The following is a 26,201-nucleotide window of genomic DNA, read 5'->3' as shown; positions in this document are numbered from 1 at the left end:
CAAATAATTAAGAACGTTATTTATAAAATAATAACTATTGTCGCGTTAAACTTTAAAATTGATAACTATTTATATATTTTATTTTTCAACAAAAATAATAATTAAAATAAATAGAAAAAGTATATATTTCAAATTATGAACAACAACCTAAATATTGAAATGCATTCGATTTCTGGTATGCTGAAATGCATTTAATTGTGCTCGGACATAGTTTGAAACAGCCTAAAGTTTTTCAGCATATTTTGAAACATTTAATGTTACTATAATTTTTTATACGGGCATAGTTTGAATATATAGGCTTTTGCAACCTCATTGAAACAAGTTTTTTATTATATTATTTCTGGTATGCTGAAATGCATTTAATGCATAGTGACTAATATCCACCATATCTCCATTCTCTGGTATCTCTCATCATTGCTTTTGATTTTTTATTTTTTTTCAATCCACTTTCTTCAACAAACCAAACCCATTTTCTGAAACAAACATATCTATGGATATATCTTCTCTCAACAATTTAATTAAGGGTCATGCTAACATGTGCCCTTAGGGCACATGTTAAGGATACTATAATTAGAAAAAGTTAAATATAATTAAGTGCAATAAAGTCATATTTAAAGTTTCAATATATTGAATGCACAAGTTCCAAAATAAAATTTCTATAAATATCTCATTAACGTGTGCCCTTGGGGCACATGTTAGCTTTTCCCTTTAATTAATTAATGTTATTAATTAAAATTTATGCAATTAAAATAAAAATTTATTTCTTGTCTAAGTGATTTTTGTTTTTGTTTTAAAAACTGAAAAAGTTTAATTTTAATATTTTTTGTTACATATATTTTTATAAATGTAAAAAAATAAATTATTGATATAAATATTTTTTATAAACGGGAAACAATTTACTATTGGTACAATTATTTTTATAAATGAGAAAAAGTGTATTGTTGATATAAATATTTTTATAAACGAAAAATGTATTATTGAACAAATATTTATTAACACAGGAAAAAACGTATTGTTGATATAAATATTTTTATAATCGGAAAAAAGTCTATTTTTAATATAAATATTTTTTAAATGAAAAATAGTATATTGTTGATACGAATATAAACGAAAAAGTGTATTGTTAACACAATATTTTTTTATAAACGGGAAAAAATGTTTTGTTGATAAAAATATTTTTATAAAGTGGAAAAAATTATTGTTGATACAAATATTTTTGAAATTGAATAACAAAATATTTGAAAGTAGTGATGTAATATTTAATGCTATATTCACTTTTTTTTTCACTTTTTTCTAACATTGAATATCAACTCTCTCTTATGTCACCTCAATAAAAAGGAATAACTTACAAATCCAACTTTACTACGGGAAAAATGAAACCACTGACCTAAACATGTAGTCAGGGCCGGCCCTGTGCATGTGCAGGAAGTGCTACAGCACAGGGCCCCAGATTTTAGGGGCCCCAAAATTTTAAAAGGTCCAATTTTTTTTCCATAAATATTAATTGAAATAAATAAAATGTTATGATAAAAATTCAATAAATCAGAAAATGCTATAATAAAAACTCAATACATACACAAATTGAGATAGATCAAAATTCAAAATAATTTTAATTAAATATATTATTGATTAATACATAAATATAATTTTTAGGTGTTTTTTTAATTATTATAATTGTATTTATATTTTAAATTTGGGCCCATTTTCAAAATTAGAACGGGGCCTCTACGTTAATTGGGCCGGCCCTGCATGTAGTGAGTCAATAAAATTTTATTGTTTATTTTCTTATATCGTAGAAATTATATAAAACGGGAAAAATTAAATAACTGATTCAAATATTGATATCGTTTACATTTCATCTTCTAAATAAATAAACAATAAATAATTTTTTTTTTGATTTAACAATTTAATTTTTCTTTCATTTCATTTTTATTATATATTGAAAACAAATGCGCGTACCATACCAGTACCCGTGCGAATGCACGGGTATCCCGCTAATTTAACTAAAAAGGCTAGGCCACAGGCCATATAAAAAACCTTTTACGCCTATGAGACCGACCTATTTAAATAAATATAAATAATTTTATTATTATTATTATATTGTATTTTGTACTTTAAATTAAATTATAAAAATAAATCTTAGTTATCTTGAAGAAATTATGAAAATAAGATAAAAATAAATCTTTTGAATAATGTCATAAGTGACGGTTCGAAAAACAAAATAAGGGGGGTTGGATTGAGTTTTTGATAAAATAAAAAACTTAAGGCATGTTTGATTATCCTGGTTCGTTTGAACTCAAACTACTCCAGTCCACCCGCCAAGGTGATATTGCCTCTCTCTTACGAGGACTTAATCCATTAAATCAAACTTGATTACAACAACTTTCACAATGACAACCGTCAAAGTGTTCTTGAGATAAACCACAATCCGGTTTCTCAAGGAACAATAAAACAAAACTTAATCTTATGTGTTAACAAAAGAGCTTCTAATAAGTTGTATCACAACTGTGATGTATACACAATATTTAAGAACAATGCACAAAAACAATAAAAGAATGAATAGTAAATTGAGAGTTTTTCGTAATGGTTTCTGCATTAGTGTTCTCTACTTTGACTTCAGTAGTGTCTTAAATATATAGTGAAGCTTTTGAACCGTTTGAGGGACACATTTTTCACTTTTGGAATGTTGAAATAATATGATTTAAGACCTTTCCAAAGATAGAGATTTTGTCCATAGAATTGATGATCCAGCCATTAATAGAAGAACTTGAATTTAACACTTTGTAACAGAAAAGAGTATCAGAGCATTGTGCATTGGTGCAAGAAGCGTTTCTCTTATCAGAGCTTGATATAGAACTTCTGCTTCTGAGAAATCACATTCAAAACCTGAGCAATCGATAACTTTACTACTTCGATCTTGGAGAGCTTGTTGTAGTTACTTTCAGAACATGATCTTCTTTAGACGGAGATCAAGTGGCAAATACTTATTTTTCTTGTAGACTTCCTTCAAAGTTATCAGAACTACTTGTTCTTATAACCTTCCTTCAGAGATTAGATCTTCTTATTCTTGTAAACCTCTCGCTTGATGAAGTCTTCTGATTCTGAGAGACTAATGTTCAGACTTTCTTCTTCTTATAAGCTTCCCTCAATGCAGCCTTCTGCTATGTTTTCTGCTTCAGAACTTCTGAAACACAAATAACCGATTAGGGAGCATATATGTTCTTATAAAAAATATGTGTTTGTTATCATCAAAACTATTTCAAAGATGTAGAACCATACTTTGTTCTAACAATAAGTTCTTCCATAAATTCTCTCAAACAAATAGTATCATAAAATTTATGCTTCTAGATAAAATCAAATAAGTCAATACAAACAAACATTTAATCTCATTGATCTTTTGATTTTTTAGTTTATATAAAGTAGAGTTGAATGACTTATTTACAAATGTTCAAATGAAATAGGCTTTTAAGTAGGCTAATAGGCCAATCAGGCCTTCAAAAAGGTCAGGCTCAGGCCAAAAAGATAAGCCTACGATAGGCTATAGGCCAGACTTTTAAGTAGGCTAAAAGGCCAGAAGTTCTTTCTTGATCTGAATAGCTTCCTTGTGTCGTAGGGAAGCTAAATGAATGCTTCATTGCTACTTAGGACCTCTAGAAATTGGAATTCGATTGTACCTACAAAACAAGAAAATAAAAATGGAATTTGATGTCCCAGGTGTTAGACATCCAAATGAATGATTCAAACAACTTCCATATTACATAGTGAAGGTGTTTGAATGGATATTTTGGCTAGTGAGCTTATGGAACAAAGTTTGGAATGACAAGGTCTTTGGTGAAGCTTTAACGGAGGTATGGAAGTGATTCTGAGTTTGAGGTGTTTGGTAAGTGTTTGGAGGTGATCAACAGCTTCCAAATGATGTATGGAAGATGTTAGAAAGGTTGGTTTGCACCCAGAACTTCTCTAACTAAAAGTTTCTATGGAAATGCAAATGACACGAAAAAATGGATTTTGGAATGAAGAGTGACTTTGGGATTTCTTGTGTGTTTGATCAAGGGAGTGATACCCTCTATTTATAGGCATGAATTAGGGTTTGTGGGTGAAGGAATATCAGAATTTGGCCTTCACATGTGATAGTTGTACCCGCATTTGGGACGGTAACAAATATTGTTCCGCAGGAATAATACTCTTATACTATTTCTAACTAACATAATTAGTGTTAGATATCAAATATATGTTACATTATTTTATCTGTTTATCAATTAAAATGATTATTTTAAGGTAATACTAAGATGCGTTTTAAGGGCATAAGTTAAGAGGTAAATATAATTTTTTTTTAAAATTGTATAATGATTTTACTAAAAAATTATAATTATTATTTATAATTGTTTTTTTTTAATTCAAATTTTTTATTTGTATATTTTTTAATATATTTTAGGGCATCCGTTAGTATGACTTTTTTTTATTGATTTCCAATCTCAAAGGTGTGTATATAATTATATATATATATATATATATATATATATATATATATATATTGTACTTTGAATAATAAGGATAATAATATTTAGGAAATTAGTTTAGAAGAGAGATCCTAATTAATTGCAAAATTAATAAATCATTTTTGATATTGATTATCAATGTATAATTGGGAATTATATTTTGAGAAAGGAGTGTAGTAACTCAGTTTAGAAGATAAATTTTTTATTTAAAATATATATCCTAATTAATAGTAGAATAATAACTACTATTAAATAATTAATACTTATTAGTAAATATTATATAATTAAATTTGGTTTGATGATTGAAATATTTAAATTTATATCATATCCTAGAGAAGTTGGTACCTCAGATATTTAAGGGTTTAGGTTTCGAAATATAACATACATCTTTCCTCATAGTAACACAAACATGACAAACATGGATTGGGTTCGCGGTGGTATGCTAGGTAGTGGAAGCTTCGCCACTGTCTATTTAGCCACACACACAAAACAATCTCTTAACTTTCCGTCTATCACCGCCGTCAAATCCTCCGAAAACTACACCTCACATTTTCTTCAAAAGGAGAAACACATACTAGATTGTTTTGGTTCATCTCCACATATTATCAAGTGTTTTGGTCACGATTTTACTTTTGAAAATGGCGAAGACTGTTATAATATATTTCTTGAATATGCCGCCGGTGGAACACTTTCCGATCAACTCAAGAATCACGGAGGAAAGTTTTCGGAAACTCTCATTCGCCGTTAGTTACACAAGGTTTGTTTTAGAAGGACTTAAACACATTCATGAAAACGGTTTTGTTCATTGTGACATAAAGCTAGAAAACATTCTTGTATTTGACAACAGAAATGTTAAGATTTCAGATTTTGGTCTAGCAAAGGAGAAAGGTTTAGAACATGGTGAGAAGAAGTTGGAGTTTAGAGGAACTCCTATATTTATGGCGCCGGAGTCGGTTAACGATAGCGTTTATGAATCTCCGAAGGATATTTGGGCTCTTGGTTGCGCCGTGGTGGAAATGATTACCGGTAAACCAGCATGGATTATGAGTAGCAAGGAAAATATGTGGTCGTTGATGATTTGAATTGGGATTGGAGAAGAATTACCGTTGATTCCAGATGAATTATCAGAAGAAGGCAAAGATTTTCTTAAAAAGTGTTTTGTTAAAGATCCTATGAAAAGATGGAGTGCTGAGATGCTTTTGAAACATCCTTTTATCTCTGATAATGAAACTGTTTTATCTTTGAAAGAGTTTCCATTGCCGTTAATGTCTCCAAGAACTCACTTTGATTTTATTCAATGGGATTTTTCTACTGTGAAGACTTTACCGACGGAGAGACTCCAACAATTAGTTACATAGATTGATTAGAATCAGAATTTTGATGAATCACATTGTAATGTATCACATGATGTTAATTAATTCTTTTTGATGAAATGAATGAAAGTTGTTTTAATATGTATGAATTTGTTCTATTTTGTAATCTGTTTTGAGCATTGAAATGAATGAAAGTTTTTGCAATATTCTCTGTTACTCTGAAATGATAAAGTTAAACAATAATACTGCTAAATCAAAATTTTCTGTTTCTGTTACTACATTGCTAAACCAACTATAAAAAAGTATAGTGTCAAATAAAGCTAAAATAGGTATTCATCATGCAAAACACGTATGGGTAACAAATGCAAGGATCTAGGTCTTAAACAATTTGTAGTTCTAGGGATGATAATTTTAAGGTAAATTTAACAATTTTTTAATAATGTGGTGATAGAGTGCATGAAGATTTTTTAATGTAAATTAAGTTAAATTACAGATTCATTTTTTTTTTTGTGGTGATAGAACGCATGAAGATTTTTTAATGATTGTATCAAATTCAAAATTTAAATTTAGTTATTGAGCTTATTTTAAGAAATATATGGAAATTTAAATTTTTTTATTTTTTTAAAAAAAGTGCTGAATATATAATTTTATATTTTAACTAAAATTGATAATTATAACTTTAAAAAAATTTCCAAAAAAAAATTATAACTTTAAAAATATTATATAAATTTTATGAGAATAAACATTTTTGCCTTCTTACATCATAAATAATAAAATCATAAAAGTCGAGAAAGTTTTTTAAAGTTATTTCATTGAGATTTTTTATATTGAAAAAAATATTTCTTAAAATCTTGTAACTAACATCAACATAATAATTTCTCAATTAGGTAATTTTGAAAATGTCAATTATTTTAAAAAATTAAATAACAAGGAGGCAAACGAAATTGGTGGGTGAAAATGATATTATTTCACACCAATATTAGCGTCGGCCAAAACCGTCCCTAATATTAAAATAAATTATTATTTAATACAATAAAGTAAAAGGAGGCAAACGAAACTGGTGGAAAAAATGAAACAATTTCACACTAATGTTAATGTCAGTCTAAACCATCGTTAATACCAAATTTAAATAAGTATTTAAAATAATTAATAAAAAGGAGGAAAACGAAATTGCAAAGAGCCTATTCGTCGTAAGCCCTTTTCACCTTCACAGTTGATTCGACGGTGAAGTAAAATTATTTCGCACCAATGTTAGCGTCGGTCAAAGACGACGCTATAATTAATGACGTAATTAAAAAATAAAACAAAGGAGTTTACTCAGTTAGCGTCAGTTTAGTGAGACGTAATTGCACTGCTAATAACGTCGGAGTCGACGCTAACGCTAAAAATTTGCAGCTAATACGTGATTTTTTTGTAGTGTCCCTTTAAGACTCTAAATCTACTTAGACCTCAGATTGGTTTGTGGACGATTTTCGGCAGAAAGGGGATCATACATGCTCACTTCTTTTTGGAATGATCCTTGGGTGGGGCTTATCCCTCTTAGAGTTACTTTTGAAAGGCTTTTCCCGATCTCTGTGCAAAAAAAAAGTAACATGGGTGATATTGGTGTTTGGGAAGATGATGTAATGGTCTAGAATTTTATATGGAGAAGAAATATCTTTGATTATGAGAAATATATCGTGGATGACCTTATGCTGGCAATTCAGAGTGTTACTTTCACATTTGAGAGGCGTCGTTGGTGCAGGTTGTCATAAGTAAAAAATATCTACACTATTGTCTCCACCTACGACAATCTTCTTTAGTGGCATGCTTCTAAATCTATCACTAATAATAGTGATGGTTGTTTGTTAGCTTCCATTTGGAATTGTTGTGCTCCATCAAAAGTGGTGTTCTTTTCTTGGAAACCTCTCTAGGATAAGATCCCGACTAGAGAGAAGTATCACATTAGGCAGATCATTTTAGATCCTTTTATTATTTCATGTAGGTTAGGTGTTAGGTCTTTAGAAATAGTTACTCACTTGTTTGTCACTTGTTCTTTCCCTGCTTCCTTGTGGTATTTGATTTTTCGGTGGTTGGAGAAGGTAATTATCTAACTAGGTGATAATCTATCTTTATTTGATATTTTCTCCACTTTAAGGGATTTGGTTATGAGTAGGGTGGTCTTATCATGATTTGGCATTCAGTCACGTGGTCTTTGTCGAAAACCAATAATAATTTTATCTTTATAGGTATATTGATAGACAAGAAGGCCAAGAAACATAAGTGTATATTATTGATATACACTTATGGGTGGTCGGACCTTGGCTCAACAATATATTTGGAGGATTTTGTGAATTTCTTTCACAATTGTAGCAAGATAAAGTGTGCAATCAAGAGGTCTATAGAGGCGGTGATTTGGCTTTCCACGGTGTGGAGTTTGTGGCTCAAACGCAACGCGTTGATATTCAAAAGTGAATTTTTTAGCTTCACGGATTGTATGACGGAGATTGTGTTTAACTCTTGGAGGTGGCTTAATTCGTATTATAAACGGGTGGAACATTGTAATTTCTATTGTTGGAATATCCTTCTGCTCTCATGTTTTGAGGCTTAGGAGCTTTCCTTTTATTTTTGGCGGACTAACCTTTTTACTCCCTATTAATTAATTGCTTATTAAAAAAAATTAACTATATTATTTGTGTCCTTTCAACTATGTAATTATTTTTCATTAAAAAAAAATCACGTGTATAAATTTATATCTTCAAAGAACGAATGTACTTTGAAACAATTAGGAGAAAAACTATATTCTAATTTTGATATAAAACATTTGTATTAAGATCTTCATCGTTCTCTTAAATTTTTTAAAAGTTTTGAAAATAATACATTGTTTCTATAATACTATTGTTGATTCATAATAATTGAATGGGAACTAAAACATAACACAGAATAGACAATGGAAAACTGAATGTATAGTAAGGAACAAATCAAATTTGATATACAGAAGACTAGCGTACAATACTCAATCACCATACATTTATTTAATACTCTAATACTATTTTTCACTTAATTTTTTTTAGATATGAAATATATATTACATTATGTTGTTAGTATTTACAATGTAAAATACTCTTTATTAGTTAAAATAATTATTATAAGGTAAAATTAACTTGCGTTAAGAGGTAAGTAATTTTTAAAAAATTATATATTGATTTTAATAAAAGTTTATAATTATTATTTTTAATTGATTTTTTTAATTCAAACTTTTTGTTTGTGTATTTCTTAACATATTTTAGTGCACCTCCATTAGTATGACTTTTTTTTTTATTGATTTCCAATCTCAACGTCCGTATATGATTAGATAAGTATTGTATTTTAAATAATAAGAATAATACTATTTGCAAAATTGATAAATAATTCTTTTAGGTTGATTATCAATCTTAACCGTACAAGTATAATTGGGGATTATATTTTGAGAAAGGAGTTTACTTAGTTGAGAAGATAAATTTTGTATTTAAAAAATGGATCCTAATTAATAGTACAATATTAAGTAATTGTAATTAATTAATTAATAGTTATTAATAAATAGTTAAATAATTAAATTAGATTTGATGATTGAAATATTTAAATTTAAATCTTGAATCCAAATGAAAGATTTTTACTAAAACTCTATAGAGTTAAATTATCTAATTTTTTACTAATTGTAGAGAAGTTGTTACCTCAAATATTTAAGGGTTACATCTTTGAAATATAACATAAAACTTTTCTCATATAAGCAACTCTTCAACCTACGGTTTTATTTCTTCCTCCAACAAACAGTAACAAACCTCATAGTAGTAACACAAATATGACAATTAATATTATTTATTTAAATTAGAATTTATTTAACTGAAATTATAATGGTGATGATAATTAAATAATTATTTTAAGTATTATAGTAAAGTGACATTATAAAATAATTATTTATTTTATTGGAATAAGGGATAATTAGAACTAAGAAAACTATAAAATAAAGGAAAAAATGAGAATAGAAGAGAACTGTCAGAACGTGGTTTTGGGAGAAAATAGAAGAAAATGACAAGAGAAAAATCCAGGGCTCAAAGGAGAACATCATTGTTAAAGGTCGAAGAACTCATTGCTAGAATTACCAAGGTAAGGGTAGAGTTCTTATTCTATAAGGCTTTGCATGATGATTTATGTGTTAGGAATTATGATTATCATTGTTGGAATGCTTTTTCTTCATGTTGTGTTCATCTCTTTTATGTGTTGAATGAAATTGATAATGTGTTGTTTGTATGAATGTTTGATTGGTGTGTTGGTGATTAGTTGAAATGTTTCTTCTCAATTCTATGAGTTTTATAATTGTATGATCATGATTTGTAGTTGTGTGTTGAGTTGATTTGTGTGATTATGCAATTATGTATGTATTTGATGAATTGGATGTTGTTAGAATGTTGTTGTCGATGTATGTGAATAAGAATCAGAATCTAGAACATGAGCATACGAATCATATGAGAATTGGGGGTTGTGGGATGGTTGGAAAATTAATTTTGTGTCAAAAGCAGTAGAAAAATGATTCCACTACAGGCGTAATCGGTTACGTGTTTTTGTTGTAACCGGTTACACTATTGAAAAATGAATTTATGTACTATTTTTGAGTATGTAACCAGTTTAGTGTCCGATTGGGGCCCCGTTCGAAGCTTTAGAAAGATGGTTCAATTTAATTTCATTTTTTGAAAATGATTTAATGACATGTGATGGTATTTTATGGTATGTAATTATATGTTGTGGCGTGGAATATGCATCAATGCATTATTGATGTTTGTTTTATTATTATAGTGCTGTTGCAGGATGTTTAAAGCATGTGTTTTGTGTATGGTGGTCAGCATTGGCGTGGTACATTGACTAAGGTGAAGGTCACTGTATATTTTTGTTGTTGCATGTCTATTATGTATCATGCATCATGGTGTTTGGACGATGGTCCGTTTTGGCGAGCCGCAATCCTATGGTGGGGATTGGGTGCGAGTAGTTGGTTCCAGGTGGAAATCGGTGAAGTGTTACTTATGGTGATGGTAAATATTTTTGGTGATTCTTAATCCTATGATAGGGATTAGGTGTGAGTAGTTGGTTCTAGTTCGGAATAAGTGAAGCATTACATATGGTGATGGTAATTGTCATACCCCAAAAATTGCCCTCTCATTTTTAAAGACAAAAATCTTAAAGTGCGAAAATAATTGAAGAGGACATCCTAAGCTTCCCAACAAATTCAAAATTATTCTCAAATAATGAAAATTGAGAAAATTATGGCTGGTAAAATTTGGGAAATTTTGAGTCAATGCATAAAGTCCAAATTGAGCAAATTCATTATTGGGCCACAGTTTTAATCCAATCACCCCCTTAAATTGTTTTATTTCAATTGTTTTGATTTATTCATTTAAATAATTCAAAATAAGGAAAATAAAATAAGTTAAGCTCTTAGTGAGGTCCAAGCCCATTTTCCTTTTAACCTAATGTTTTCTTATAAATAACTAACAACCCTTGTAAATGGACATATTGATATATTTGGTATAATAGTTGTGAAACCTTGAAAATACAGTTTTACGTTGTTGGTTGTTTTTTGATTAAAAAACTTTGTTATTAGCACTGTCGAAATTGTTCAAAAATTTGTTTATTTATTAAATGATATGAAATTTTTTGTAAATCAAAAATTGTAAGAGTAAAAAAATGTGAAAAATTAAACTTTTATGATTGTAAAAGAAGAGAAATGTGAAAAACTAAACTTCGACGAGTTAAATTTCAACACTATTTCTATATCATTTTCTTTTATATAAATTTAAATTAATTTACAATTTAAATGAAATACATTTTTTTTAATTTATTGTGTTTTCATTTATTAAAGGCCTAATTTCAAAATAGAACAGGGCCTCCAAATTATTTGGGACGACCCTGATTCTAAGGCTAAGGTTTTCATTTGTAGAGATGATAAACTTTCAAATACAAAGAAAAAGAATTTAAACAAAAGCATATATTTCAATTCATTCTAAGATTGTTATTTGTAGAAGCGGAAACCGATTAAACTCTCATTCAAATTGCAAAGCTTGAAAAATAATAATTATAAATTATATTACGTAATATGAATATGAATTTGAAGTGAAATTGCAAAGCTTTAAATAATGAAACTTTCTCAGAGCTCTTGGATTGGAGTCGATATTGCTACAAAGACCTGCAAAATATTATATTCCTTTATACATATTATTATTATTATTATTATTATTATTATTAGTTATTATTGTAGAATCAATTTAAAAATAAAATAAAATTAGGGTTGATGTTAGAGTAATTATGGAGAAGACATGTGTCTAGGGTTGATATTAGATTAACTATCAAGATGACATGTGTCTAGGGTTGTCATCCTGACAATCATAGATTTATATTAAGTAGATTATTATTATTATTATTATTATTATTATTATTATTATTATTATTATTATTATTATTATTATTATCTTACAATATAATAAAGCAAGATGAATTCTTTGGCAAGTTTGTCAAGTGTCATCGTCTTAGAAGTCTTACCATTTTAAAACTTGCTATTAATGGTAATCTTATTATAATTAGTTTTGATTATTTTATTATTATTTAATTAATTATTTCACTAATTTCTAACAATTATTTATTATTTATGATATATTATTCATAATTGGCCTTGGAAACAAACGAAAATCTTTATTTTTTTAATTATTGAATAATTTTTTTATTGTTCCTAACTACTATTTTTATTGTTTATTATTCATTATTCATTGTTTCACTAATAATGCATTTGATATTTTTAATGCCTTTATAAAATCCATTCAAATTGTATATAATAGAGAAAGATACTTGAGCTTTTTTTTTTTGTTTGGAATTTGAAATGCAATCAATTGAAAAGTCATGGTACATTGAATTATTAAACGGTTGTTTTGAATTAACCAAAAGAACAACTTCCCATATTGTGTCATCTGCCTTTTAATTTTTCTATTTTCAGTCTCAAACATATAAATTCAAAGATGCCAAACGAAAAAATGCCACAACTTCTCTTCTTCCATTCCAATCAATCTACGCAAGTATCTTCTACATTTTTTCACGCAAGTAGTTTTCTCACAACCATGACCATATTACACACTATTAACATCAATTTCATAAACTAAATTAAATTCACACCCAAACTACCAATTCATATGTCAAAACCATGAGTCAAATACACAACCACAAATCAAAACCACATTCATGATAAGCGCAGAAGAGATATCCAAAATTGAAGTATACAACAACAACTCACTTGCAGCAGCCATAATAGAAAAAAAAGCAGATGCAAATATCACAAAAAAATATAAAGCAAACTCAACTTTTCCGTCGCCAGCAGATTTCTAGAAAACTCCCACGACGAAGCCGCATGTACCGGCCGCCGATGCGCCAATGCACATATACGCTGCAACAACAACGTCGATCATCCATGTAAACACGCAGCACATAACCGGTCAACCTCCACGTCAACATTCGCATCCAACCCCAAAACGCAGCATTCACGCACTCCTTCGCCACGTCTCCAGTCCACCGCTGCGCCACTATCAGTACCGGGCTCCTCCGACAAAGTCTCGTCCGGTCACCATTGAGAAAATCATTACCACTTTATTCTCTGTCACTATGTATCTACTCTTTGATTTTTCCTTGCCATGTTTTATTCTGATGTTATCTGGATTTGCTTTTAAGTGAGCATAATAAAAGAATTTGTTGGATGCTTGGTGTTTGATTGAGAAAAAGTATTTTAAAGAAAGAAAACAAAATCTTTTCAAATTACTAAAACAAAAAATAATAATAATATCAATGTTTTTTTTAATATTAACTTTTTTATATAATTCATGTAATAAAAATTACATAATGGCCTTACTTCATTTTTATAATAATATTAGTATTTTAGGTTTAGTTTTTTCTTTTGACTTTACTATTTCGACTTTTTTTAATGAAAATAACTACTTCAACAACAATGATCAATTATTCATATTTATCATTGAATTACTTTTAGAAATATCAAATAATAATTTGATGAGTGTTAGATAAATCTTTGAACCGAGTATCAAAGCTAATAAATTTGTAAACTATTGTGATTTTTTTAATATTAACTATATTGTGGTCCAAAGCATTGAGATATTTAAATAATTTTATATTTTTAATTATTTATAAACATTATATGTTTAAAATAAATATTAAATAATCATAAGCGAAAAAAATTATATTTTGAATAATGATAAGTGAAAAAAAATTAAAAATTATCTTAAAAATAATTATTAATTTTTTTAAGATTATTGACTTAGTTTTTAGAGTTCATATTTCAATTAATATTATATTTATAATAAAATTTAATTTAGGATTTTCAGCGGTCAATAATTAGTCAATTATTAATTTAAAAATGAATATGAAATTCAATTTAAATTTGTCAAGTATGTTATTTTTTTTTAAAAAAGTATTCATATTGTATGAATGTAGATAATTAACTTTTAATAAAAATACTATATTTTATTTAAATCTCAATTATATTATAATTATTAATGAGTTATTAATGATGCAAGAGGTGAGGTGCTGCAACATCCACAAATCTGGGACAGATTACTTAACCATGGTAAATTCCAGATGAAGGTGATGTATGATGCAATGACTGGTCATGAACATATGGTTGATTGGAGGACTATATTTCATAGAAACTTGGCTAGACCTAGGGCAAATTTTGTTACATGGATGCTGTGTCATGAGAAGTTGGCAACTAAAGATAGACTTAGGAGGTTCAAACTGATCACTGATAGCATATGCAGTATATGTAAGGAGGATGATGAGTCTATTGCTCACCTGTTTTTTGAGTGCAGGGATAACAAAGATGTGTGGTGCCAAGTTCTGAAATGGATCGATTATGCTCACAGGCCGCTCCCCTGGAAAGAGGAATTGAAGTGGATCACTAAGGAAGCAACAAAGAAAGGTTGGAAGACCAGCCTCTTAAAACTTGCTTTCTCTGAAACTGTTTACGGCTTATGGTATAGAAGGAATAACATTGTCTTTGCCAAAGGGACTCACACTAATATAGTTCATAGTATTATAGATAGTATTGTATACAGAAGTTGGTTGTCTAAGAAGCTTAGAGACCATGTAGCTCAATTGATGATGTAATAGGTTTTTTGATTGGTTGGATCTCTTGATCACCATTTTGTACATAACAGTTTTTGTGGTAATATATATTATATTTGCTTCAAAAAAAATAATAAATAATTAAATATTTAATTGTGTAATTAAAAGAAAATACAATTTTTTTAAAAATAACTGAAAATTAATCTTTAATTTGTTATTGTATAAGTAGAAGACGCGTTAACACATAAATTTATTATAGTAAATTCATATTATTATGCAAAGAACAAAAGAAATAAGTGTCATTTTTTACACTACATGGCTATTATTTTTATATTGGTTATGCCAACTCAAAATACTCAATTATTTTAAATCTTTTTTGGTACAACTATTTATAATGATACTCAATTATTTTAAATCTTTTTTGGTACAACTATTTATAATGGTTCAATAATACAATCAAATTTTGTTTTACAATAAGATTATGTAATTATTGTTAAATAGTTAAATTATTTATTTCATTTGTACTAATAATTTATCCACTTATTTTTATGTTAACATTGTTTCATTTGTAATCTTTAAAAATAATTATAAAGTATTTTTTAAGCATAAGGGTCTGTTTGGTTCAAATGAGGGGAGGGGAGGGGAAGGATTTTAATGGAGGGAAGGGAAGGGGAGGGGAGGGTAGGGATTTTTTGTAATTATATATATGTTTGGTTTAAACGAGGGGAGGGGAGGGGAAGGAAGGGATTTCGTTTAAAAATATGTTTGGTTCATGAGGGGAGGGGAGGGATTTTAATAATAATTTACAATTTTATCCTTGTAAATTTATATAAGTGATATGATATTCAATTGTAAAAATTTCATAAATATTTTCTTGGAAATAATATTTGTATAACTGAGTGAATAAAAAGTCATAACTTATCGCATAATATTAAAAAAAATTGAGTACACTTGATTCGTATTATAACTCTCGACACAAAATAAACTATGCGTTGATAACAACTTTTGAATATATAAAATAAATTATAATAAAAAACAAAAAATTATAGTAATAATAATTTTTATTAAATAAAAAAATAATTTGAAGGTGAAAAATAATTATAATAAGTTGATGGAAGTAATAGAGAAAAAATCACAAAAAGAAAAGTAGGAACATGAAAAAAAAATTTAAAATAATAAAATAAAACTGAGGATATTTTAGTAAATATATTAATTAAATTAATATTAAAACTCAGATCCCCTCCCCTCCCTTCCGAATCCCCCCGATTCGGGGGAACGCAAAAAGTGTCATTTGGAGGGATTTTGCTCTCCTCCCCTCCCCTCCACTCCCCTCCTAAAAATTGAACCAAACACATTTTATTTTAAATATTCCCTCCCCTCCCCTCGCTCTACCTCGAACCAAACACACCCTAAAGAAATTTTATACCGTGCTCGCACGGGTACACTTACTACTTAATGTAGAATCAATTTAAAAATAAAATAAAATTAGGGTTGATGTTAGAGTAATTATGAAAAAGAGATGTGTCTAGGGTTAGGGTTGATATTAGATTAACTATCAAGATGACATGTGTCTAGGGTTGTCATCATGACAACCTTAGATTTATATTAAGTACATAAAGTATCAACATTAGTGGAGCAAATAATTAGTGGTGTGATTAAAGTTAAAAACACCATTAAAAAAAAGTTATGTGATGACACATCAGCAATATTAATTGCCAAAACAATACGGTAACATTAGTGATTTAAAAAAAAACTTTGATACCCTTATAATTAGTCTAAATTAGTTTTAAATTAGTGAGGTTAAAATTGGTTATTTGAGATATTTAATTATAGTTGTATATTAGATAGAAGAAATGTCATTGTCATTAATGTCTCCATGAACTCACTTCAATTTTTCTCAATGTGTTTTTTCTACTGTTGCGAGTTTACCGACGGAGAGACTCCAACAATTTAGTTATTGAGCTTATTTTAAGAACTCAAAAATATTCTTAAGAATAAGCTATTTAAAAAAATAAATATATAGAAATTTAATTTAATTTTTTTTAAAAAAAGTGTTGAATATATAATTTAATATTTTAACTAAATTTGATAATTAGTATAACTAACAAAAATCCCAAAAAAATATAACCCTAAAAATATTATATAAATGTTATGAGAAAAAACATTTTTGCCTTCTTACATCATAATAAAATCATCAAAGTCGCGAAAGTCTTATTTCTTAAAATCTTGTAACAAACATTAACGTAATAATTTCTCAATTAGGTAATTTTGAAAATGTCAATTTTAAACTTAAAACAACCATCCTTATTTTTTTAAGGGTATGTTCATTGAAGAAATAGTTTTAATCAAATTTAGTGAATATTATTGAATTAGATTTAGAACTTTATTTGGATAATAATAATAATAATAATAATAATAATAATAATAATAATAATAATAATAATAAATGCATGATCTAAATGTACTCCTATAAAGTAGACTCCAATATGAAACAAAGCTTTAAAAAATGTTTTTATTAGATGTCCGAGACTGAAATCCATTAAAAAATAAGAGTTAGCTATAAATAAACTATTAAATTTAATTACGAAGTTTGCAATATGAAAGGTTTTAAATAAAATTCTATAAAGTTAAATTGTTGAGAAAAGTTTGCAATATAACCTAAAACTTTTCTCATATAAACAACTCTTCATATGGTTTTATTTCTTCCTCAACATACATTAACAACACAAACATGACAAACATGGATTGGATTCGCGGTCGTTTGCTAGGTAGTGGAAGCTTCGCCAATGTCTACTTAGCCACACACACAAAACATTCGGTTAACTTTCCGTCTATCACCGCCGTCAAATCCTCCGAAAACTACACCTCACATTTACTTCAAAAGGAGAAACATATACTAGATCGTTTAGGTTCATCCCCACATATTATCAAGTGTTTTGGTCACGATTTTACTTTTGAAAATGGCGAAGACTATTATAATATATTCCTTGAATATGCCGCCGGCGGAACACTTTCTGACCAGCTCAAGAATCACGAAGGCAAGTTCTCGGAAACTCTCGTTCGCGGTTACACGAGGTCTGTTTTAGAAGGACTTAAACACATTCACAAAAACGGTTTCGTTCATTGCGACTTGAAGCTAGAAAACATTCTTGTATTCGAACGTGGAAATGTTAAGATTTCAGATTTTGGTCTTGCAAAGGAGAAAGGTTTAGAACATGGTGAGAAGAAGTTGGAGTTTAGAGGAACTCCTATATTTATGGCGCCGGAGTCAGTTAACGATAGCGTTTATGAATCTCCGGTGGATATTTGGGCTCTTGGTTGCGCCGTCGTGGAAATGATTACCGGTAAACCATCATGGATTATGAGTAGCAAGGAAAATATGTGGTCGTTGATGATTCGTATTGGGATTGGAGAAGAATTACCATTGATTCCACATGAATTATCAGAAGAAGGCAAAGATTTTCTTAAAAAGTGTTTTGTTAAAGATCCTATGAAAAGATGGAGTGCTGAGATGCTTTTGAAACATCCTTTTATTTCTTATGATGAAACTGTTTTATCTTTGAAAGAGTTTTCATTGCCATTAATGTCTCCCAGAACTCACTTTGATTTTATTCAATGGGCTTTTTCTACTGTGAAGACTTTACCGACGAAGAGACTCCAACAATTAGTTACATAGATTGATTAGAATCAGACTGGTGTTTTCTCCCGTGAAATTAGAATTTTGATGAATCACATTGTAATGTATATATCACATGATGTTAATTAATTCTTTTTGATGAAATGAATGAAAGTTGTTTTAATATGTTTGAATTTGTTCTATTTTGTAATCTGTTTTTAGTATTGAAATGAATGAAAGTTTTTGCATTGATAAAGTTAAACTATGATACTGCTAAATCAAAACTTTCTGTTTCTGTTACTGCATTGCGCCATCAATATAAAAGTATAGTGTCAAATAAAGCTAAATCAGTATTGATCATGCCAAACACGAATGGGTAACAAATGCAAGGATCAAGGTCTTAAACAATTGTAATTCTTGGGATGATAATTTTTAACTTATTTAAGGTAAATTTAACAAATTTTTAATAATGTTCTTTTTAATGTTATAATGATGTAAAGTAAGTTAAGTTACATAATCATATTCATATGTTTTTTTGTAGTGATAGAGTATGAAGATTTTTTAATGATTGTATCAAATTCAAAATTTAGATGTAGTTATGAAAATAAACATTTTTGCCTTCTTACATCATAATAAAATCATAAAAGTCACGAAAGTTTTTTAAAGTTATTTCACTATTGATGTTTTTTACAATGAAAAATATATTTCTTAAAATCTTGTAACAAACATCAACGTAGTAATTTCTCAATCAGGTAATTTCGAAAATGTCAATTTTAAACTTAAAACAACCATCCTTATTTTTCTAAGGGTCTGTTAATTGAAGATGTAGTTTTAATCAAAATAAGTGGATTTTATTGAATTAGATATAGCACTTTACTTGGATAATAATAACAATAATAATAATAATAATAATAATAATAATAATAATAATAATAATAATAATAATAATAATAATGACTTATGTTTTTATGACAAACAAGTTTTGAAAAATTTTATATATATACTGATGAAAAAAAATATTATATATATATATATATATATATATATATATATATATATATATATATATATATAGTTAATTAGGGGTGGACAGGTGGTCGGGTAGGTTTGGATTCGGGCCTAAAAGCTCAATCCTCTCCAAACCTCGAATGCCATACCAAAATCCAATTCCGACCAAAAAAATCGATTTGATCGGATTACGGTTTGTCGGATTACCAGTTTTTATAGTTTGGTTAGATCGGATTACATGGAAGTCAAATAATTGCATTATTTAACAATTCAAAAACATGCAGCAAAGATTCCCCTGACTGCCAGCATGGTAATCCACGTGGTATTTTTAATTTTTTTTAAATCGACATGAATTATTTATATTTATATTTTATTTTTTTAATCCATCCACATGAATTATTTATATTTATATTATACTTTTTTAATCTACATAAACTATTCAAATTTTAATTATTTATTTTCAATTATTTATCTAGCGTTCAGACGGGCACTCCCGTGCCCGTCTGCCCGCTTTTTTAATGTGCACAGTCGAGAAAAATAAATGTTTGTACATCTTTTAAGGAGGTATTTATATTGTACGACACATTTGAAAAAAAAATAGTAGTTAGACACTTCGCTTAAAATTGTGTTATGAGTCCTATCTTCTTCCTACATGACCCTAGGATACTAATTCAGTAACACATATGTCTCTTCTAAAGTTTGATTTATACGTCCTGCTAAAAATAATTCATATATAGACAATATTAGTAGAAGTAAACAAATTTAAGATACCATTGAAAGTATGATCTCTAAACATGCTAATAATATTATTACACTTTGAAAATGGGAAACAAACACATGCATTAAATTGTATTCAAAGACCGGTGCATACATTGCACAATTTATCGTGTGTAATCAATGACGCTCTTTTTGAGGAAGGCCGAACATAAAATCTTTGTGGGAAGAATTGTCTTTTTCCCAGCAATTGATTTCCACACTAATGAGTAAAAATGTAAGACTTTCATATTATAATCTTTTAGAGAAAAAGATAGTGTAGTATTAATAGTAATTAGTGTAATATAATATTTTTTATACCTTGAAAATAGTCTAATCAATTCTTCATACACCCCTTTATCAATGAAGTCTTGAATTTTAAAAAACTACAAATACATCACGAAATATATGATCAACAAACAAATACATTTAAAACATGTTACTCGTAAAGTATAATTTGGTTTAGTATAAAATATAAATAATGTAATACCTGAAGAATAGAGATAGATTGTTTTAGTATAGATTTGGTAGAACAACAACTCTTTTCTATGCTTGAATTACATGGATTCCTGCTAATAAAGTTAAACAATTAACTTAAATAATATATATAGTTTTATATCCAGAGATGAACAAATAAATAAACATTAAATCAATGCCTCCAAAAATATGTTAGGGCTAAAAAGTTTTACATGAATAATATAAATACCTCTCTATCCTTTGAGATAATATTTCTCTTTTCACCATTTTCCAAAGTTGTGTTTTATCTGTTATCACGGTGGAGCTCCAACCGAGAGAGTAAATCTGCAGACGTTTTACCTGTTTTAATAAGGATGATAGAAGTATTAGTGAAATGGTGATGAAAAATGCAACAAATAGTTTTTTCACATTTACTTTGCATAAACATGTAAATACACCTTATTGTCGGGTTTGTCGATGGAAGAAATAGTTTATTCGTCCTTCCATGTGTTCCATTTATCTTCAAAGTGTCCCATCTAAAATTTATTGCACAATAATAGTGAGAGGAACAATGACCCAATTGACATAATACAATGACATTAGAAAAATGATTCAGTATAACACACTTTTGTGTTGTAGTGAGGTTCAACATTCTTCTGTCTTAACTCCTTACATAATTGGAAGACTTCACTGTATTTTAGCTTTCCTGTATAGGAAAACAATCAATAATGTTAGAGTTAGTCATTAGCAAAAAATACAAAATATTCATTCGTATTTACTGTAACAAATATACGAATTAATGTGTAATGAATTTTATATTATAGTTAGTGAATACCTGCGGGTGCGATAAAAGAATTTGATCTCCCCCCTGTAATTTTCCCTCCCTAATCAAAACTCTTGTCGTAGTCTGTGCGACATCTGGATAAAGCCACATATAACTGTCCATGATTGAAAAACATGTCGTGGAAGATATATTCCAACATTTGGAATGGTTTGTCCTTGTGCTTTATTTATTGTAATTGCAAAACTTAGTTGTACAGGAAACTGCTTTCTACTTAGTACAAAAGGCAACCCATCACTTGCAGACGTTTTTATTTTAATTCTTGGCAAGAAAGCTCGTTTTCCCGCGTTGCTTCCTATCAAGATTTCCACATCCAACATATTCATAAATAAACCACGACATAATAAGAGCGTCCCATTACACAGTCCATATCTAGGATCTAGATTTCGCAACAACATCAATGGTGCACCTTTTTTTATCTTTAGAATATGTGGTGGCAAACTACCCTGTGCAATTGAGTTTAAAAATTCTTGCTGGTATAAATTATGAGTATCCCCTTCAACCTCGTCAAATGACAACAACTCATGTTCTTCTCCTGGAAACTGATCGATGATTATATCATTCAATTTTTGAACCTCGTCATTTGTTGGGGTCAAAATAGCTCTCTGTACCATATAAGGGGCATCCCATCCATGTAATTCTAATTCAGGAAAAATATGTTGGATAAGTACTTGTATAGAATGTTCACCCTCCCACGGGATTGCAATTTGTGAAGGTAACCTCACCATGTCATCTGGTTTGGTAGGTTGAACACCATCACCAATGCGAATAAGAAATTTTGCAAACTCATGGTCATGGAGTGACCGCATATTTTGACGCAACCGCAAAATCTTGGTATGAGCTCATAAATGAGACTGAACAACACACGCTGAAATCATTTGCGCCATAGTACCATTCTTTACAACAGGAAGAACTTGACGAAAGTCTCCCCCCATGATCATAACTTTTCCACCAAATGGAGCATTGTTGCTACAAATATCTTGCAATGATCGATCTAAGGCTTCTAAACAATTTTTGTTTATCATTGGGGCTTCATCCCAAATTATTGCAGCTGCCACTCTAATGAGGTTTGCAAGATCTTTTTGCTTTTGAATACCACAGATGGAACCCGGTTGTATCTCGATAGGTATCTTAAATCGAGAGTGTGCAGTCCTACCACCGGGTAACAGTAGTGTTGCAGCTATGCCAGATGATGCAGTTGCCAAGACAATTTCTCCTCTATTTCGTAAAGTTGCCATTAATGTTCGATAAAGGAATGATTTACCTGTTCCTCCTGGGCCATCAACAAAAAATACCCCACCGTATTTTTGATCAATGACATTCATGATGGTTGTGAACGCAATCATCTGGTCATTATTTAACTTAGCAACATATTCAATATCTTCATTCGGGATATCAACCGCTAACCTCTCTTGTGTGACACTTGGGTTTAAATTCTCCTCTATTGCATCAGGGGATAATGATGGAAGATCATAATCTTCATTTTTTTTCCATGTTGGCCTAAGAGTTCATTCAAATCCTTCAACAACATATTAGTCAAGACTAATTCCACACCATTGTTCATTGCTTGATAATCCTCTGTCATATGTGTAAAAAACTCATTCCAAAGACTTCTAACATCAGTAGGTTCACAAAATATTAGAATCGTCGCAAACAACCTCCTTAAAGCATATGGCATTTGGAGACCCGCAGCCTCAACCAAACAATCACGAATACTATGATCAGTCTCCAAAAATCCTCGGTCCTCTGCTGACTTTTTAAATGTATTAAATGGAATGTCATTATTTGTAAGAAGATATTACCAACTGGTTGGACCTCTGACATGAGATAACAATAATCGCACGTAGAACTTATCCCCCTCCGAAGGTGATACTGTATAGATTCTTCCAATAACTTTTCTCGTTGATCGCCTGCGATGCCACTCCTTGCTCCTATTGTTCCAACAGTAGTGCTCTGGTATCTCTCTATACAGATAATTCCTTGCCTCCGGATCTCTTTGATTTAGCTTAAAGAATTGTGTGAGCATTGTTTTGGAGTTGCGTTCATTATTTAAGACATCTGTAATTCTTTGATGTTCATAAAAGCGCACTTGATGACGGTCTGGCAAGTGGATCTATAGTCTTTCAACAGAAGGATATAATCGGTAAAGAGTGAATCGAAAAATTCTCCATATTGCCTCGGGAGCACAAATCCATCTCGCATCAACATATTGCTGGACTTCATCCATGTATGATCCTTTGTGAACCTCCATAGACACACGATCAGGACCCTTGTACACATATTTGTATAGATACTTGATACTTTTAATACTACTGCAAACCTCTACATTGATGTGACAGTCATATTTTAACACTAACCAAGGGTTATATGGAACCACCCATCTATTATCGATAGACCTATCTCTACCTATAGATATAGGTTCGTCAAACCTTCTCCTATACTCTGGATATGAGTCAATGCCTTGACGTGTTTCATCGCAAAATTTTTTGGGATACCTTTTTTTACATTGGCCATCTTTCATACATGGTGATCTTCGATTGAGTACGCCGCAAGGTCCGTGGATCATATGTTTTACAACTGCTTCATGCAACTGTGGTTCACATTCTAATTTAGGTATTTCAGCTCTAACCACACTATCGTAATCTTTTGGGTTACGCAACTTGTCGTTACTTTCCAAGACCAACAACATATGCACATGCGGCAATCCTCGTTTTTGAAATTCAGTGACATACATGTAACTTTTAACCTTTCCTAAGACTCCTCTGTTAATGACATCATCCTTCAGTTGCTCGAATTTAGAACGAAATATTCTCGTTAGTAAATCTGGGCGATCTTGTGGTGTTTGAAAAGGTAGAAGTTCTGATGTTATCTCATACCATGAAGGATTGCACGTCATGGTCAAAAAAGTATTTGGTTTACCGCTATTAAGAACAATAGCCATGCCATCTTCGTAATGTTGTGTCATGTCTCGACGACCTCCAATAAATGATGATGGTAATATTGTTCTTTTTCCAATATTTTCTACGATGGTTAATGTAATGCGTTAGATTTAGGATATATGATTGGTTGTGATTAAACAAACAAATAATTATTAATCTATAAAATTCTAAACTAATGCGTACCTGCATTAGTTTCACCAACATGCAAAGCATCTTGTAAACCTTGGTACACTTCAGCACGTATATTTTCCTGGTGTTCTCGAATCCACCTTAACCTCCCTGATTCAATTTTGACATAATTGTCTACGACATATTGTTGTAATAGTCGACCCGTATTTAACAACATTGAATGATCATTTGGACGAATCTACGATGGATTAAAAATCATGTTGATAGTAAACCATATGTTTTTCAAATTATATTTATGCTATTCTAATATGTACAAAAAATAACTTAAATGTACCTGTAGCATGTAGCTTTAATACGCTCGACATGACACTCTTCGTCCATTATAATTTGTCGTGTTAACATCCCAACCATGTGTCCCAAATGGAAACAATATAGGATACTGCAAGGGATCATAATATCCTTTTATTTCTTGTAATTTCTTTGGATTGCCATCATGGCGAATGACATTAATATCCCTTCCATATGCCATAGATTTAGTATCACCTCCAACAATAATTGCAGCGACTTGTTCCGCAGATGGAAGATTATATTGAGGGTGATTACTTGGACGCTCTTTGAGTATGAGGCTACAGTCACTGATATTTGGAAGTAATGACAGTTGTCTGAACCTAATTGTTAGCTGAAGATTTCGTTTTACAAATATGATCCTTCGAAGGGTGAAGATTCGAAGGAGGATGGTTCCTGATGACCGTCTTTGAAGATAAAATGGCTCCTGACGGCCATGTTTCGAGGATGAAGAATTTTTAAGTCGTAACGGAGATAGTGAATGCTGAAGCTAGTAGGAGTGTATATCTTCGAGACTTAGACAAATTTTACGAAATATGTTAAGTACTGATGCTTAGTGTATTTCCGTGGTATTTTAATGTTAAGTTATATTGCCACGCGTCGGAGGAGGATTCAGGCGGGAGGATTTGAAATTCGAAGAAGTTCTCATAACTGTCCAGAGACAGATGGCTTTCCGAGGATTCTCATGAGAAACGTGGCATTAGATTAGCGTAGGACCGTTAAGGTCGAAACTAGTATAAATAAGGGTTCTAATGTTAGGATTCAGTGTGTTCATTTTGTACAAATCACTCACATATTACTCAAATATCAAGTGTTAAGAGAAAGAGTTCGCTGAGAAATGTACGTATGATACCACCACCATTTTAATACATGTGTATTTTCCTTTATTTTCAAGTATCTTTCGATATTATTGCATTTCGTTTACTTCTTGCCATTTACATTCCTGCATTCTTTATTTTCATGTTATTTATCTTTGAAGTATTTAACATTTCCGCACTTTAAGATTCTTGCACTTTTACAGTTTTTGTCCTATGTTTTATCTTGACTTACTTTTCGCTGGAGTTATATTTACGCGTATAACTAAGTGATTGCTAACCTTTATTATTTCGATTGAGTAATTCTTATTTTCAAGACAAATCATAAACATGGATCGAATAACAATCTTTTTGACTATGT

The 26,201-nt window shown here is 29.8% G+C and overlaps 3 protein-coding genes and 2 pseudogenes across 3 annotated transcripts; 3 read left to right on the top strand and 2 right to left on the bottom strand.

Annotated features, from left to right (window-relative positions):
* The first annotated feature begins 4,917 nt into the window (after window positions 1-4,917).
* LOC131650102 (mitogen-activated protein kinase kinase kinase 20-like) lies at window positions 4,918-5,857 on the top strand (annotated as a pseudogene).
* Window positions 5,858-14,452: 8,595 nt separating this feature from the next.
* LOC131650101 (uncharacterized) lies at window positions 14,453-14,980 on the top strand. The gene has a single exon (XM_058919837.1). The coding sequence runs from the start codon at window positions 14,453-14,455 to the stop codon at window positions 14,978-14,980; it is 528 nt and encodes a 175-aa protein (XP_058775820.1).
* A 2,698-nt stretch (window positions 14,981-17,678) lies between these two features.
* On the top strand, window positions 17,679-18,614 carry LOC131650100 (mitogen-activated protein kinase kinase kinase 20-like). Its single transcript, XM_058919836.1, has one exon. It carries the CDS (start codon window positions 17,679-17,681, stop codon window positions 18,612-18,614), a length of 936 nt encoding a protein of 311 aa, XP_058775819.1.
* A 3,045-nt stretch (window positions 18,615-21,659) lies between these two features.
* Window positions 21,660-23,638, bottom strand: LOC131650099 (ATP-dependent DNA helicase pfh1-like; annotated as a pseudogene).
* An 87-nt stretch (window positions 23,639-23,725) lies between these two features.
* On the bottom strand, window positions 23,726-25,209 carry LOC131650098 (uncharacterized). The gene is made up of 3 exons (XM_058919835.1): window positions 25,089-25,209; window positions 24,735-24,830; window positions 23,726-24,633 (listed from the first exon to the last, which is right to left on the bottom strand). The coding sequence occupies exons 1-3, from the start codon at window positions 25,207-25,209 to the stop codon at window positions 23,726-23,728; spliced, it is 1,125 nt and encodes a 374-aa protein (XP_058775818.1).
* Between the last annotated feature and the right edge of the window lie 992 nt (window positions 25,210-26,201).

The sequence above is a fragment of the Vicia villosa genome, linkage group LG2, assembly GCF_029867415.1.
Source record: "Vicia villosa cultivar HV-30 ecotype Madison, WI linkage group LG2, Vvil1.0, whole genome shotgun sequence".
NCBI lineage: Eukaryota > Viridiplantae > Streptophyta > Magnoliopsida > Fabales > Fabaceae > Vicia > Vicia villosa.
This window is presented reverse-complemented; position numbering and strand designations above follow the sequence as displayed.

What these genes read in the sequence shown, in the direction of transcription:
- LOC131650101 (XM_058919837.1), top strand. Translation starts at nt 14,453, where the DNA reads ATGAAGGTGATGTATGATGCAATGACTGGTCATGAACATATGGTTGAT.
- LOC131650100 (XM_058919836.1), top strand. Translation starts at nt 17,679, where the DNA reads ATGGATTGGATTCGCGGTCGTTTGCTAGGTAGTGGAAGCTTCGCCAAT.
- LOC131650098 (XM_058919835.1), bottom strand. Translation starts at nt 25,209, where the DNA reads ATGGCATATGGAAGGGATATTAATGTCATTCGCCATGATGGCAATCCA. An exon ending in GTTTCCATTTGGGACACATG is followed by an intron (nt 24,831 to 25,088) that starts GTTGGGATGTTA and finishes AAATTGAATCAG; the next exon opens with GGAGGTTAAGGTGGATTCGA. An exon ending in TGTTGGTGAAACTAATGCAG is followed by an intron (nt 24,634 to 24,734) that starts GTACGCATTAGT and finishes TAACCATCGTAG; the next exon opens with AAAATATTGGAAAAAGAACA.